The sequence below is a fragment of the Ictalurus punctatus genome, chromosome 1, assembly GCF_001660625.3.
Source record: "Ictalurus punctatus breed USDA103 chromosome 1, Coco_2.0, whole genome shotgun sequence".
NCBI classification, from domain to species: Eukaryota; Metazoa; Chordata; class Actinopteri; order Siluriformes; family Ictaluridae; genus Ictalurus; species Ictalurus punctatus.
In genome coordinates, this window is record NC_030416.2 from 38,519,068 (window position 1) to 38,536,838 (window position 17,771).

General features: G+C 42.1%; 1 protein-coding gene across 3 annotated transcripts in view; it reads left to right on the forward strand.

The window, feature by feature from the left end:
* LOC108272270 (ankyrin repeat and fibronectin type-III domain-containing protein 1) overlaps nt 1–17,771 on the forward strand; it is a 75,280-nt gene that overhangs the window by 32,242 nt on the left and 25,267 nt on the right. For all 3 annotated transcript variants that reach the window (XM_017480620.3, XM_017480715.3, XM_053684857.1), the window contains 2 exons: nt 9,263–9,303; nt 13,327–13,425. In XM_017480620.3, the coding sequence (XP_017336109.1) occupies nt 9,263–9,303; nt 13,327–13,425 (140 nt within the window). The remainder of the gene's footprint in view (nt 1–9,262; nt 9,304–13,326; nt 13,426–17,771) is intronic.

Below are 17,771 nucleotides of genomic sequence, written 5' to 3' on the forward strand. Positions count from 1 at the left end.
GAAGAGCGTGAGGGGGAGGAGCGTGAGGGGGACGAGCGTGAGGTGGACGAGCGTGAGGGGGACGAGCGTGAGGTGGACGAGCGTGAGGTGGACGAGCGTGAGGGGGAAGAGCGTGAGGGGGAGGAGCGTGAGGGGGACGAGCGTGAGGTGGACGAGCGTGAGGGGGAAGAGCGTGAGGGGGACGACCGTGAGGTGGAAGAGCGTGAGGTGGAAGAGCGTGAGGGGGAGGAGCCGAGGGGGACGAGTGTGAGGTGGAAGAGCGTGAGGGGGAGGAGCCGAGGGGGACGAGTGTGAGGTGGAAGAGCGTGAGGGGGAAGAGCGTGAGGGGGACGAGCGTGAGGGGGACGAGCGTGAGGGGGACGAGCGTGAGGTGGAAGAGCGTGAGGGGGAAGAGCGTGAGGGGGACGAGTGTGAGGTGGACGAGCGTGAGGGGGAAGAGCGTGAGGGGGAAGAGCGTGAGGGGGACGAGCGTGAGGTGGAAGAGCGTGAGGGGGAAGAGCGTGAGGGGGACGAGTGTGAGGTGGAAGAGCGTGAGGGGGAAGAGCGTGAGGGGGAAGAGCGTGAGGTGGACGAGCGTGAGGGGGACGAGCGTGAGGGGGAGGAGCATGAGGGGGACGAGCGTGAGGTGGACGAGCGTGAGGGGGAAGAGCGTGAGGGGGAAGAGCGTGAGGGGGAAGAGCGTGAGGTGGACGAGCGTGAGGTGGACGAGCGTGAGGGGAACGAGCGTGAGGGGGACGAGTGTGAGGTGGAAGAGCGTGAGGGGGAAGAGCGTGAGGTGGACGAGCGTGAGGTGGACGAGCGTGAGGGGAACGAGCGTGAGGGGGAGGAGCGTGAGGTGTAATCCCGTTTTACAGGTGGATTTACTTTGTATAAAGCTACTATGATTGTTTTTCTATCAAATATATTTTGTGTCCAGCGATGATCCTGATGATTTGTGTGGAGCTGTTAACTTTTCTTTGTTTGTATGTCAGGCGTTGTTCTTTCTTTCTTTTTTATCCTTGTTATAGATATATTACTTAAAAAAGGGATATTGAAGTCCCTTGAGTATTTTTTTTTTTAAAGTTTAAGTTATTTAAGTTTTATTTTTCTCTCTGTCTGGCTCCAGCTCGAGACCAAAATGAGTTCCAGTTTTCCTCTTGTGTCAGCAAGAAATCAAATATAATGGCTAAACCTTCCAACATGAACAAAAAGATAGAGCTCCTCTCACACACACACACACACACACACACACACACACACACACACACACACACACACACTTCAATGCAAAAATTTGAATCAAATACCAACATATTTCTTCCAAGAAAATTCTGTCATTCTTCACTAGGCATGTGCAGATAATCAGCAATACAATTAATCAGCATAATATTCTTATCATGGTTATCACGAATACTTTAAAATATTACCACTACTTTAAATAGTCAGCTGTATTGGTAGGTTCCTTAGAATGTTAGCTTGCTTGATGTGAACAATACAATCTTGAAAATTAAAATGATAAGTGTTAAAAACATGGAGGACAAAACTGTCCCGACGACTGACTCTCAGATAAAAGTCATAGCTAATATTTACTAGCGGGCAACTGATTGATGGTTTTTGACAATTAATCGGCACCGATAACGGATTGCTGGTACTATTGGTTATCGGCAAAAATCCACACCGATAGGTTTTCCTGGTTGCGTCGTTCGCAGGAGTGGCTGGAGGGTCTGCTGTCATTATACAGTACGAGAACGGCCTCTAGAGGCAAAATTAAAAAATAGCACTGACGCCTCCTGGTGTTTGTTTCGACACGTGAAACTACACTGCGGAGCGGGATACTTCATATGTGGATTTAAAACAGTGACAATGAAAAGGATCTATTAGGACCAAATATTACTATTTGGTTTGGTTTTGCTGTATATATTTTATTTACTTTAATATTTATTAATAGTTAATAGATTAATATTTATTTCATTTTTAGAAGTAAAAGACATTTTCATGGTATAGTCAGTACTGTTTATATTTGTAAAAAAAAAAGTGCAGCATTATTTTACTTTGAGTTTTATGTTTTCATTTGGTATCAATTTTAAAAACTCCAGGTTGATTAATCAGTTTTCGGCAGGTAGGTACCACCTGACTTGGTTATCGGTGTCGGTAACATCCACTATCGCTCGACTTCTAATATTATGCTATGTGAGTTCAGATCCCTGCACTCAGCAAGGCCCTTCACCCCCAACTGCTCAAATGCGTAAATGAGATGAATGTAAGTCGCTCTGGATAAGGTCATCTGACAAATCCCATAAATATAAATGTAAACAAAAGCATTAATATAAACCTGAGATTTGCAGCTGTGCTGCTGCTACAAAAAATAATCAACACTTTCTGTGGTATAATATATATAATATCAATATCTGTAACCCTGTAACCATCTTAATCTTAAATATCTAAATTATTGAATTTTCAATTTAAAGAACAGAAAAAGGGTATATTTTATGTTTGCTCTGGACATCTTTTTTATGTTAGTGTGATTAAAGCTTGCTCTGAGTGCAGAAGCATGCTGATAGAAATTGTTTTGTACCGTTAAACACATTTTTGTGGTTTTGAGTCACAGTCTGCAGTCTTTTTTACATTTAGTGTGGAGTCACTTTAATTTTACAAAATGCATAACTCAGAACCCCCCCTCCCCACCACCAAACACACACTCTAAGAGAGAGAGAGAGAGAGAGAGAGAGAGAGAGAGAGAGAGGGGCAAACACTCATTCATAGTTTTGTCTGTATGTGATGAAGCCAAACCTCAATGATCAGAAACAGCCAGAAAACACACAATGGCGCCAGAGAAAGAGGGACAGGGAGGAAAGAGACAGAGAGAGAGAGAGAGAGAGATGTATAAAACATTTGAGCAAAATATCTGACTGCTGACGCCATGGTCCTCAAAGAGCTTACAAAACATGTTCGGGATCTCTATGTCGTAAGGTATCAATCAGGAGAGGGGTACAATGTTTTCACCAAAACATTAGATGTACCATGGAACATCATCATCATCAACAAGTGGAGAAAAAGGGGCACCACAGTCATGCTACCAAGAAGAACACTTACCAGGGAGGCTGCCAAGAGACCTCCAGCAGCATTAATGCAGCTGAAGAACATCTGGCATGTGCTGGTCACTCCCTGCATGTGACAACAATCTCTCATATTCTTCACATGTCTGGGATTTGGGGTAGGGCGGCTAGATGGAAGCCCTTTCTCACAACCCCCCCCCCCCCCCCCCCCCCCCGCCCCCATCCAAACCCACCTAAATCACCTCAATACATGTGGCAAAATGTGTTATGGTCGGATGAGACCAAGGTAGAACTTCTTGGGCATAATTCTAAAAGATATGTTTGGTACAAAATAAGACAGCTTATAACACCAAGAACACCATACCAAAGGTGAAGCATAGTGGTGGCAGCACCATGCTGTGGAGCTGCTTCTCTTCAGCAGGGACTGGGGCTCTGGTGAAGATAGAGGGAAATCGTGGTTAGTGCCGAATTCCAATATATTTTAGCACAGTCTCTGCAGGCGTCTGATAGACAGCTGAAGTGAAGAATAATTTCACATTTCAAGGTGATAACGACCCAAGGCAGAAATCAAAGTCAAATCCAAGAAAAATATCAACATTTTGGAATGGCAGAGTCAGAGCCCAGATCTAGATTCTATTAAAAACCTGTGGAATGATTGAAGAGGGCTGTGTACAGGTGATCTCCTCACAATCTCATAGCTATGGGGCATTTTTGCAAAGAAGAGTGGAATAAAAGTGAAAAATCAACATAAACTCTTACTCAAAAAGACACAAAAAGATAAAAAATAGTGCCGAATTAAAAGCAAAAGGAGTTTTAACAAATTACCTCAATGTAGTTACACGGAACCATGACGTAAAGCGCTGTGAGAACCTCACTGTAAAGCATTCCTGGGGACATCAATGTAAAGCATTATAGGGACCCTCAGTGTAAAGCATTATAGGGAACCTCTACATAAAGTGTTATAGGGAACCTCAATGTAAAGCATTATAGGGAACCTCAATGTAAAAAGTTATAAGGACCCTGAATGTAAAGTGCTATAGGGAACCTGAATGCAAAGTGTTATAGGGAAACCTGAATGTAAAGCATTATAGGGAACTTCAATGTAAAGCGTTATAGGGACCCTCAGTGTAAAGTGTTATAGGGAACCTCAGTGTAAAGCGTTATAGGGAACCTCAGTGTAAAGTGTTATAAGGAACTTTAATGTTAAGCGTTATAGGGACCCTCAGTATAAAAAGTTATAGGGAACCTCAGAGTAAAGCATTATAGGGACCCTCAGTGTAAAGCTTTATAGGGAACCTCTACATAAAGTGTTATAGGGAACCTCAATGTAAAGCGTTATAGGGAACCTCAATGTAAAGCGTTATAGGGACCCTCAGTGTAAAGCATTATAGAGACCCTCAGTGTAAAGCGTTATAGGGACCCTCAGTGTAAAGCATTATAAGAACCCTCAATGTAAAGAGCTATAGGGAACCTGAATGTAAAGTGTTATAGGGAACCTGAAAGCAAAGCATTATTGGGAACCTGAATGTAAAGCCTTACAGGGCACCTGAATGTAAAGCATTATAGGGAACCTCAATGTAAAGTGTTATAGGGATCCTGAATGTAAAGCGTTATAGGGAACCTCAGTGTAAAGCGTTATAGGGAACCTCAGTGTAAAGCGTTATAGGGAACCTGAATGTGAAGGTTTATAGGGAACCTCAGTGTAAAGCATTATAGGAACCTCAGTGTAAAGTGTTATAGGGATCCTGAATGTAAAGCGTTATAGGGAACCTCAGTGTAAAGCGTTATAGGGAACCTCAGTGTAAAGCGTTATAGGGAACCTCAATGTAAAGCGTTATAGGGACCCTCAGTGTAAAGCGTTATAGGGAACCTGAATGTAAAGCATTATAGGGAACCTGAATGTAAAGCGTTATAGGGACCCTCAGTGTAAAGCATTATAGGGACCCTCAGTGTAAAGCATTATAAGAACCCTCAATGTAAAGAGCTATAGGGAACCTGAATGTAAAGTGTTATAGGGAACCTGAAAGCAAAGCATTAGTGGGAACCTGAATGTAAAGCCTTACAGGGCACCTGAATGTAAAGCATTATAGGGAACCTCAATGTAAAGTGTTATAGGGATCGTGAATGTAAAGCGTTATAGGGAACCTCAGTGTAAAGCGTTATAGGGAACCTCAGTGTAAAGCGTTATAGGGAACCTGAATGTGAAGGTTTATAGGGAACCTCAGTGTAAAGCATTATAGGGAACCTCAGTGTAAAGCGTTATAGGGAACCTGAATGTGAAGGTTTATATGGAACCTCAGTGTAAAGCATTATAGGAACCTCAGTGTAAAGTGTTATAGGGATCCTGAATGTAAAGCGTTATAGGGAACCTCAGTGTAAAGCGTTATAGGGACCCTCAGTGTAAAGCGTTATAGGGAACCTGAATGTAAAGCATTATAGGGAACCTGAATGTAAAGCGTTATAGGGAACCTCAATGTAAAGCATTATAGGGACCCTCAGTGTAAAGCATTATAGGGAACCTGAATGTAAAGCTTTATAGAGAACTTCAATGTAAAGCATTATAGGGAACCTCAGTGTAAAGCGTTATAGGGAACCTGAATGTAAAGCGTTATAGAGAACTTCAATGTAAAGCATTATAGGGAGCCTGAATGTAAAGCATTATAGGGACCCTCAGTATAAAGTGTTATAGGGAACCTCAGCGTAAAGCATTATAGGGACCCTCAGTGTAAAGCGTTATAGGGAACCTCAATGTAAAGCATTATAGGGACCCTCAATGTAAAGCATTATAGGGACCCTCAGTGTAAAGCTTTATAGGGAACCTCTAAATAAAGTGTTATAGGGAACCTCAATGTAAAGCGATATAGGGAACGTCAATGTAAAGCGTTATAGGGACCCTCAGTGTAAAGCGTTATAGGGATCCTGAATGTAAAGCGTTATAGGGAACCTCAGTGTAAAGCATTATAGGGAACGTCAATGTAAAGCGTTATAGGGACCCTCAGTGTAAAGCGTTATAGGGATCCTGAATGTAAAGCGTTATAGGGACCCTCAGTGTAAAGCGTTATAGGGATCCTGAATGTAAAGCATTATAGGGAACCTCAGTGTAAAGCGTTATAGGAACCTCAGTATAAACCGTTATAGGTAAACTCAGTGTAACGCTTTATAGGGAACCTGAATGTAATTTCTGTGAGTGTGTGTGTGTGTGTGTGTGTGTGTGTGTGTGTGTGTGTTTTGCTGATCAGCCCACACTGACTCGTGGCAGGGTTTAATAATAACCAAAAAAACCTCAGTATGGAATCTCATGCTATCACCATGCCAACACAAACCACACACACACACACACACACACACACACACACACACACACACACACACACACACACACACACACACACACACACACACACACAGAGCCTATAAAACACAAACTCCGAAACAGACACCAACACACAGAGACTGTTCTACCACATGCAATGAATATTTGACATTACACAGTGAATTGTATATATGTACATACACCACAAAGAATCACACACACACACACACACACACACACACACACACACACGTGCGATGACATCACAGTTTCGATGACAGAATGTCTTCCAGCCCCATTAAGCTGATTGGATGTGGCTCCATTGCTTGGATTTATGGGTAATATTTTGGTCGCTCTCTCCAGAAAACTGCAGCAACACACACACACACACACACACACAGAGTTATGTAAATATACACACATACATACATACACACATTGTATCACTCTATTCTATTCTAATATTTTCTGTTCTATTATATTCATTTCTCTGTCTCTGTATTGCTCTTTTCTTCCCCCATTGGATACACAGCATGGATAGAGAAGCTTATCGCCATAGCAACCGCAATTAAAGTGCAACACACACACATGCACAGTCACTAACAGTGAGAGAGAGAGAGAGAGAGAGAGAGAGAGAGAGAGAGAGAATCAGGGATAGATGGAGGTATGAACAGGTGTATTAAGGAGCAGAGCAGGTAGAATGAGGGAGAAGGAGTGGAGAAATGACAGAGGAGCTCAACTGTACTGGTATGTTCTAATTGTGTGTGTGTGTGAGTGTGTGTGTTAGTACTACATTTTTTTATTTAACATACTGCAAATATATTTCGATTTTATACAAAATTAACATATTTACTTTAAATAAAATGTGTTTAAAATATAAAAAAATTAACTGTATATTGTAGAGATTTATACGTACATACAACGTTTGAAATGTTTAAAAACATGTACAGACAGGGAGATCGTGTAGTGTAGAGTAAAGTGTCTCACAGATGTGTGCAGGTGTGAAAGCTATTAATTTAAATATATTAATATTAATTTTAAATAACACAAGTGATTAGTGATGCTAAGGAGTGTAAGCTGTGTTAAGTTTCCTGCTTCTGCTGCGTGTTAGTGCTCGGCTGAAGGATGGTGATTGAGGCTGTAGGCTGTTCATTACACTTTTACATGTTTACTCCATAAAAGTGTAGGTGAGATAATAAAGATCTGAGATCATGAGCTGGATGTAATGATTCATGCAGTGAACATTATTGTGATGCTGCAATTTATCTAATGCGTAATGTATTATTCATCTAAACTGTTTTGTGGATAAACTGTATAGATGTATCAAATTTAACAGGTTAAGGTGCCTTAATGTGGTCATTATTACTATTCATTATTATTATTCAACACACACACACACACACACACACACACACACACACACACACACACACACACACACACACACACAGAGGTAAAGGTCAGAGAATCTGCAGGAATGTTCTTATCTCCCGCTGTTGAGTTACCTGATGAAACACTGCACTTAAAAACCCTTTAAAACCTCCTACACTGCTCTAAATGTCACACACACACACACACCCTTTAAACCTCTCTCTCAAATGAATGGATAGCAGGATGGATGGATGTTTTACTCACCACAGTAACTGATAGTCCTTGACATTAACACAAATGAAATTTTGCAGCATTTGAAACATTCTGATGTACAGTAATTGTAAATACTTTAATTTTAAGAATCAGGACACATTTTATGTTTATACCTGAGAGCAGGTATAAACCTCTTCCCCCCATGTCACATTAGTTTTGGCTGGGGTTCTTGCATCGACTTGACTCAACATGCTAAGTTCATTAATGTGAAATAAGACCTATAATGTATATGTTTGACTTACATGAAGATCAGACGCATAAACTCAGTAAAAAAAGAAAGGTCCTCTCACATTCAACTGCTTTTATTTAAAGCAAATTTATTAAAGTGTAAATATTTGTATCAACATAAAAACATTCAACAACTGAGAGATAAACTGAAGAAACTTTGCTTATATCTTTCTCATTTGTAAGTCGCTTTGGATAAAAGCGTCTGCTAAGTGAATAAATGTAAATGTAATGTAAATGTAAGAAGTTTCACAGATGTTTGAGGAACAGAAATGGAAGAATGAGTCCCTGAATAAAGTGGAGGTCGATATCAGAAGGAACAGTCAGTATCTGATGTTCTCCAGCTGCTTTAAGTACTATAGTGCATCTCATCCTCATGGACTGCACCAGATTGGTCAGTTCTTGCTGTGAGATGTTCCTCCACTCTTCCACCAAGGCATCTGCAAGTTCTCCATCACGTCTGGAGGACACATGCTTACATGTAATTTTCCACTGCGAGGACGATCATCTGTCCTTCCTGTCTCCCTGTAGCACGTCTCAGGCGTCTTACATTACAGACATTACAGTTTGTAATGTCTGTACAGTTACATATTGCTCTGAACACATCTGCAGTCCTCATGCCTCCCTGCAGCAGGGCTACGGCGTGTTCATGCAGGTGAGCAGGAACCCTAGACATCTTTCTTCTGGTGTTTTTCAGTCAGTAAAAAGGTCTCTTTAGTGTCCTAACTTATTGTACCTGTGACCTTAATCACCTTCCACCTGTAAACTGTTCGTGTCTTAACGACTGTTCCACAGCTGCGGAACCCTTCTTTTAAACCCTTTCCAATAAAGATCTGAAAAGATTATTCATATTTTACAAAATTATCTTTAAAATACACTCTTCTGAAAAAGGATCATTTCTTTTTTTGCTGAGTTTATATAGCTAACATTAGTTAACTAGATTTGTTAAGGGTGCAATTGAAAAACCTGTCGATGGTCAAAAACGTTCTGTTTTCATCAACGAGATTCTGATTTGTTAAAGCAAAATATGCTTTTTATTTTACAGAGTCTTGGTTCTGCCGACAGAAAGGAGGCGAGACAAAGAAGGTGAGTTCTCTGTGTTTCTTTCTCGATACTGTCATTTATTTATGTCTCAATTCTTCTTCTTTTTCTTTGTTTTTTTTTTTATTATTATTCTAATGACCATGTTTAGTAACTATCTTACAGAAGGATCTGTACAGTATTGGCCATGATCTAAAAAGTACAAACTCAAGAGACAAGCATGGATTAAACATATGTGCTGTGTGTGTGACAACATTAAAATTATAATAAGGTAGGACGAGTGTGTAATTAACTCAATAATTCAGGTTCCAGTGTTTATTACTCATAACTCATTGAGGTTAAAATCTAGGAGTTATATATAGCTGATATTACTTAATTAATTCATTCACTTTTCTTCTGGTTTTTCTGGTGTGTATCATCATGGCACCAGGATGAAAAGGTCAGTTCAGACGTTTTCATTTCCAGCAACAGATTACTTCTCCTGGGGAATCCCCAGATGTTCCCAGACCAACTGTTAGATATTATCTCTCCAGTGGGTCCTGGGTCTCCATCCAGTGGGACATGTCTGATACTGCTGTACCTGGAGTCAACCAAGGGACATCACTGTAAGATGCTCAAATCACCTTAGCTGGCTCCTCTCAATTTGGATATATACTGTATATTGACTGAAAAACACTGAGCTCCTGCTTCACCACCACATAAAACTACAGTGACTGTAACACTGCTGCCACTGACCCTGATCTGTTTGTCAATCTCACGCTTTCTTTTTCCATCATTTGACAATAAGGGCAAGGTTTCTCCCATTACTTGAAGGGAGCATCCCAGTCTTTACTGGGAGAGAACTATGGCCTCAGACTTTCATCCCAGCTTTATCCTGCTTCATGAAAATGACCAGATTTACCTGGTAAAGCCAGGAGAACCAGGTTACTCAAAAACACAAGGAAGATGCTTCAGTGAGAGACAAATATAGCTCCCACCTCTGAAAGGAATTCTCTTGTGTACAGTGTAAGGTCGGGGACATTGAGTCTGAATAGACCATAATCATGTCCTCAATCATAGAGGCATCTGCATGAAGCTGTGGTCAGAAGGCTGTTGGGGCCGGTCATGGTGGTAACCCGAGGACATGCTGGTAGACATCAGTGTTGAGGGAAGTGGTGAAGCCATTATTTTGAAGAAGTAGTCCTTCTGAGTAATGCTCATGGAGTGCTCTTCTGATTCATTTGATGCATATAGGAGAGCCAGAAGGGCTACAGCAAAAGCAATTCCAGAAGTAAAAACTTGAGCATGTGAGGACTTTAGAGTAGCCATGGAAAAATCTTTTGGACATCCCCAAGAATGTTCTGACGAACATTCTGCCACCTCAAGAGGTGGAGACAAGACCAACTGGGGATATTGTTCAGTAATAGAGAGATACATTTGAGGGACACCTTAGTGGACATGCCCTCCCTTCAAGAGGGAGTACCAGAAATCTCTGGTGTTTTGGGGTTTTTCTCTGTAGCTGAGGTTACTCTGCTGGTTAGAGAAATTCCTGGTGGCAAGGCCAACGATGGAGCCAGGCTTCATCTCACACACTCAGGTTCTTTTCCTGCCAGTAACATTACACATTCCCAAAGCCAGTTTTCTTTTCATGGGTCTAGTCCATCTGAGACTGTCCCTCTCATGCCTGCTGCATGACTAGCATTGCACCTGACTCCCACGCTTGATCTTGCTGGTGGTGAGTCCACAAGATGGGCTGAGTCTGACCGTATTAAGTAGGTGACCTGGTCACCAGATGCTTGCTTGTCGACACCACCCCCAGCAATGGCTCCAGTGGTCAGTCCGGGCACATAGCTTTTGTTTGTATTTTTCATAGGGGTTACTAGGATCTGTTCACTAAAGATGGCAATACTGGGAGGAGTCAACCTGATATTTAATCATACATTTAATTATATTGTTCATCTATTGCTCATTCACTCTCTCTCTCTCTCTCTCTCTCTCTCTCTCTCATTCCCACACTCTCACAGACATTGTAATGGCTCTAACAAGCATGTTGGTTTCACTGTGGTTTTGTGGTCAACGTGTGTATGTGTTCACTGGTTGTATACTGTGTGTGTGTGTGTGTGTGTGTATGCGTGTGTGTGTAGGGGATGCCTTGATGGCAAGTATGCAAAGATGTGTGTCTGCCTGACTCAGTGGTGTGTGTGTGTGTCCTCTGTGGTGTGTCTTTGATGTGGTTTGGCTACAGTGAGAGTACTGTTAACAAGCCACACACACACACACACACACACACACACACACACACACACACACACACACACACACAGTGGTATAAATTTGATGGTACTGTGTGCTCTGTTCTGTATCTTGACGCCACATTAAGTTGCGGTAAACAAACCACCTTCCAGTATTCCATTATTCACACCACACATATGCACACACACACACACACATACACACAGACACACACACACATTCCCTTTCTCAAAACACAAGATTCCAGTCTGACAAATGGCTTCCCATAGTGCGCTTCTCACTGTGTGTGTGTGTGTGTGTGTGTGTGTGTGTGTAGAGTTACACTTTGCTGTGTTATATCAGTCATCTCATTCTGGAATTCCTTCACTTTCAGAACAAAGTATTCAGTGTGTGTGTGTATGTGTGTGTATGTGTGTGTGTGTGTGTGTGTGTGTATGTGTGTGTGTGTTTGGGAGGAAATCCCTATGGTGATGTCACCACTTGGTATTTCCCCCTGTATGGACTTTTATAATGATATTGCATCATCAGCTAGTGTGGAGCAGGATGATGTCATTAACAGCTGCAGGTGGAATCAGATAGACTGAGTTCTCACACTGCAACTGTGTTACCCTGTTTATCCCCTTCTATTGCCCCGTCACTACCCCTATCCCCTTCTATTGCCATTTCATTACCACTATCCCCTTCTATTGCCCCTCCACTACCCCATATCCCTGTAGCCCTCCACTACACCTGTTCCCTTCTATTGCCTCTTCACCACTCATAACCCCTTTTATTGGCCTTCCACTACCACTATTCTTCTCTTTTGCCCCTCTATTACCCCAATCTCTTACGATTTGCCCTACATTACCCCTATTCTATTTTATTGTCCCTCCACTATCACATTCTCTTCTCTTGGCCCTTCATTACCAATATTCTCTTGTATCAACTTTTCACTACTCCGATTCCTTTCTGTTACCCCTCCACTACTCTATTCCATTCTATTGGCCCTCCACTACCCCTATCCCCTTCTATTAGCCTTCCAGTATGCCTATTGCTTTTTGTTGGCCCTTCACTACCACTATCCCCTTCTATTGATCCTCCTAAACCCCATCCACTTCTATTAACCCTCCACTAGTCCATCACTTTCTATCACCTTGCCACTACCCCATCTGCTTCAATTGGCCCTTTATTACCCATATACCCTTCTATTACCCCCTCAATAGCTCTATCCCTGTCTATTTGCCCTTCACTACCCATATTCCTTTCTATTACTCCACCACTACCCATATCCCCTTCTATTTGCCCTTGACTACCCCATTCCTTTCTATTATCTCTTCACTACAATATCCACATTTATTTGCCGTTCACTGCCCCTATTCATTTCTAATACCCCTCCACTCCCACAGTCCCTTCTATTTGCCCTTCACTGCCCCTATTCCTTTCTATTACCCCTCCACTCCCACAGTCCCTTCTATTTGCCCTTCACTGCCCCATTCCTTTCTATTACCCCTCCACTACCCCTAACCCTGTCTATTTGCTGTTCACTACCACTATTCCTTTCTATTACCCCTCCACTACTATTATTCTCTCCTATTTGCCCTTCACTACCACTATTCCTTTCTATTACCCCTCCACTACTATTATTCTCTCCTATTTGCCCTTCACTACCCCTATTCCTTTCTGTTATAGCTCCACTACCCCATCCCTTTCTATTTGCCCTTCACTACCCCTATTCCTTTCTATTATCCCTCCACTACTTCCCCACTACTCCCCCCACCTCACACAGAAGATATTATTGTCTATAATAATATTGTGTGTGTGTGTGTGTGTGTGTGTGTGTGTGTGTGTGTGTGACAGGGTGGACTCTGGTATTCTGCGTTTGACTCAGCGTCTCTCTATAAAAGACAAGAAGCAGGAGAAGAGTTTCTACAGGAGGCGCTCTCTCAGTGTTGATTGGTAACACACACACACACACACACACACACACACACACACACACACACACACACACACACACACACACACACACACAGAGTTCTCTGTTTTTCAAAGAGAATCAGGCCATTTTTCAGTACACCAATAACATTTATTATGATTATTATTATTATTGAATGTGGTAAAGGCAGAGCATTGCCTGTGTGTGTGTGTGTGTTCTGCCAGAAAAACATCGCTGGTAATTATTACAGAATGCCTGATTGATGTTCTGAACCTTTTGCCAGTATTTCTGGAGTACACATAGTGTGTATTTTTGTGTCTGTGTGTGTTTGTGTGTGTGTGTGTGTTATATGTTGGCTTGTTCAGTTCCAGATCAGATGAGGGTTTTTCAGCTCTTCAGACTCTGGGACTCCAGTTATGATTCTCACACATTCTTTCCATCTCTCTCTCTCTCTCTCTCTCTCTCTCTCTCTCTCTCTCTGACTCCCTGTCTGTGTCTCTCTGTCTCTCTATCTATTAATTTGTTTCTCTGTCAAAATTCTAATCTATTGAAGTGGCAAAAGTTCAACAACAATATACTGGGCTGAAAAATAAAAACTGTTCATAATTAAATATGCATACTTTAGTAAAATAAAGAAGAGTAACTAATTTTAACTGAATGTAATGATTAGGACATTGCCAAATACACTGTGGTAATGTACAAGCTCCTAAAATAATACTTAAATTTAGTAATTAAGCACAGCGGGCAAATTCCACATTATAGCCAGGCATGGACTGCACAAGACCTCTGAAGGTGTGTTGTGGTATCTGGCACCAAGATGTTAGCAGCAGATCCTTGAAGTCCTGTAAGATGTGAGGTGGGGCCTCCATGGATCAGACTTGTTTGTCCAGAACGTCCCACTGACGCTCTATCGGATTGAGATCTGGGGAATTTGGAGGCCGAATCAACATCTTGAACTCTTTGTCATGTTCCTCAAACCATTCCTGAGCAATGTTTGCACTGTTTCAGGGAGCATTATCCTGCTGAAAGAGGCCACTGACATTAGGGAACACCGATACCATGAAGGGGTGTACTCGGTCTGCAGCAGTATTTAGGTAGGTGGTACGTGTCAAAGTAACATCCACATGAATGCCAGGAGTCAAGGTTTCCCAGCAGAACATTGCCCCCATAGAACATTCTTCCCATAGTGCATCCTGGTGCCATCTCTTTCCCAGGTATGCGATGCATAAGCGCCCGGCCTCCACATGATGTAAAAGAAAACATGATTCATCAGACCAGGCCACCTTCTTCCATTGCTCCATGGTCCATTCTGATGATCGCATGCCCATTGTAGGTGTTGTAGGTGTACAGGGGGTCAGTACGGGCACTCTGACCGCTCTGCAGCTACACAGCTCCATACGCAGCAAGCTGTGATGCTCTGTGTGCTCTGACTCCTTTCTATCAGAGCCAGCATACACTTTTTCAGCAATTTGTGCTGCAGTAACTCTTCTGTAGGAAGACGGGCTAGCCTTCTCTCCTCACACGCATCATTGAGTTTTGGGAGCCCATGACCCTGATTGACACATTTCATGTGCCAGTTCACTGGTTCTCCTTCCTTGGAGCACTTTTGGTAGGTACTAACCACTGCACACCAGGAACACCCCACAAGACCTTCTGGTTTGGAGATGCTCTGACCCATTCATCTAGACATTACAATTTGGCCCTTGTTATAGTCGCTCAGATCCTTACTCTTGCCCATTTTTTCCTGCTTCTAACACGTCAACTTCGAGAACTGACTGTTCACTTGCTGACTAATAAATATATCCCACCCCTCGACAGGTGCCACGGTAACGAGATAATCAACGTTATTCACTTCACCTGTCAGTGGTTTTAATCTTATGTCTGATTAGGGTATATATATATATATATATATATATATATATATATACAGATATATATAGCGTTATATAAGAGTAGTGTGTGTGGGTGGGTGGATGGGTGGGTGTGTGTGACATTTTCCTCCTGTAAAAAGTGTACATCTTATTGAATGTAACTCTTATTGCTCTCATTAATGAACTGTATGTGTGTGTTTACAGTAGTAATAGCATTACTGAGTTGCTGCCTGCCACCTGTCCCCCCCCCCCTTGTACCCCCCCCCTTCCCGCCCCGCCCTCCTCCAAACACACATACATACACACACACACACTGGAAGTAAAATCTCTCTAATTATGATGAACAGAGACAGAAGAGTGTCGCCATGTGTGTGTGTGTGTGTGTGTGTGTGTTTGTGTGTGTGTGTGTAACCCCAGCCATGGTGGCTCCATCATGGGGGGAAATAGTGCCCAATGACCCCAACACACACACACACACACACACACACATACACACACACACACACACACACACACACACACACGAATCAGATATTTCACGTGTACGTCATGTGTGTGTGTGTGTGTGTGTGTGTGTGTGTGTGTGTGTGTGTGTGTAGAAATGCAGAGAGAGTTATTTCGTGTGTAGTGTATTGGTAGGATGATAAAAAAAAGTGTGTTCTCATAAACTTTGTATACCTGGATGTATGTGTGCCATTAAGCCACAATGTACAATAGAAGCATTTTAATCATTTTAATAATATTTTAACAATGTTAGTAATTTTAGTAATGAATCTCAGGAAGTCTGTGTTAAGTGCCTGCTGTAAGTATTCAGAACTTTTCTCTCATAAATACTGACATCTACACACTAATATAACACCACACACCCTATTACATCTACACATACCACACAATAATCAGCCATACACACTTTACAAATGGGATCTTCACACACACACACACACACACACACACACACACACACACACACACACACACACACACACACAATTACATGCACTTACATACTACACACTTAAGAATACACTTAAACGCACAATTTCTCATACATGCACACAAACATGTACTCACACACACACACACACACGCACACACACACACAGGTGGAAAGTGGTTGCTATGTGAAGGTCTCTGTGGTGACAAGCGGAGCCGTGAGCGTAGCTTTGAAACGGGCATGCCATCTGATTAGCTCTCATTCCGTCGCTTGTGTGTGTGTGAGTGTGTGTGAGGGTCCCAGGGTTAGACTGGCTCCACTTGGCCTAGTAGTAGATAAGAGGGGTTAATGTTGACCCTGGTAACACACACACGCGCACACACACACACACACACACACACACACACACACACACACACACACACCATTAATACCACCCCAACTCACTTACACTCTCTCCCTCTCTCTCTCCCTCACTCACACACACCCCTCTGAATTTGGCCAGTCTGCCTGCCTCCAGTCTGTCTGGTGCCAAGAATCAAATTTCAGACTTTCCTTTTTCAGGACACATACAGAAGCCAGAGAAGTCTCACTCTCACTGAGACAGAGAAGTCTCACTTTACTCTATATGTCTCACTCTCACTGTCTCACTTCACTCTATGTCTCACTCTCACATTCTGTCTCACTCTCACTGTCTTTCTCATTGTCTCAGTTCATTCTATATGTCTCACTCTCACAATCTCACTTTACTCTATATGTCTCACTCTCACAGTTTGTCTAACTCTCCCTATATGTCTCACTCTCACTTTATGTCTCACTCTCACTGTCTTTCTCACTGTCTCACTTCCCTCTATATGTCTCACTCTCACAGTCTCACTTCACTCTATCTCTCACTCTCACAGTCTGTTTAACTCTCCCTATATGTCTCACTTTCTGTCTCACTCTCACCCTTTCTCACTGTCTCACTTCACTCTCATGGTTTGTCTAACACTCCTTATATGTCTGACTCTCACATTCTGTCCAACTCTACTTATATGTCTCACTCTCCATATCTGTCTTGTTCTCCTCCTGTCTCAATCTCTCTGTCTATCTCACTCTTTATGCCTGTCTCACTCTTCTAGTGTTTATTCTTCCATGGTCTGCTCTTCTTTCTCAATCTGTAATAATTAAAATATGCCAAAGTAAAGTATCATATGTGACAACATTAACACTGAATGAACACTTGACAATAAAGTCATTTCTGGATGTCTCGTCACAACTCATTCTGTGTGTTGGAGCCATAATTATATTTTACATTTTAAATATTGTAATATTGTACTGAATAATTGTGAACAACTCTGTGTGGTGAAACTTATTGCTTTCTGAATGTAATTCTCATTTTGTTCTCGTTGGAAGGCAGAAACCTGACAGTTCTTTACTGCACAGGAGTTTGTGTTATTTAAAGTAAATATTTCAGCACATATAACTGACCATATGCAAATTAAAAATGTCAATTTACGTAACATTAATGACATTTTAATTGTATCCCAAAAAAATAGCCAGTAAATGCACTGATTTCAGG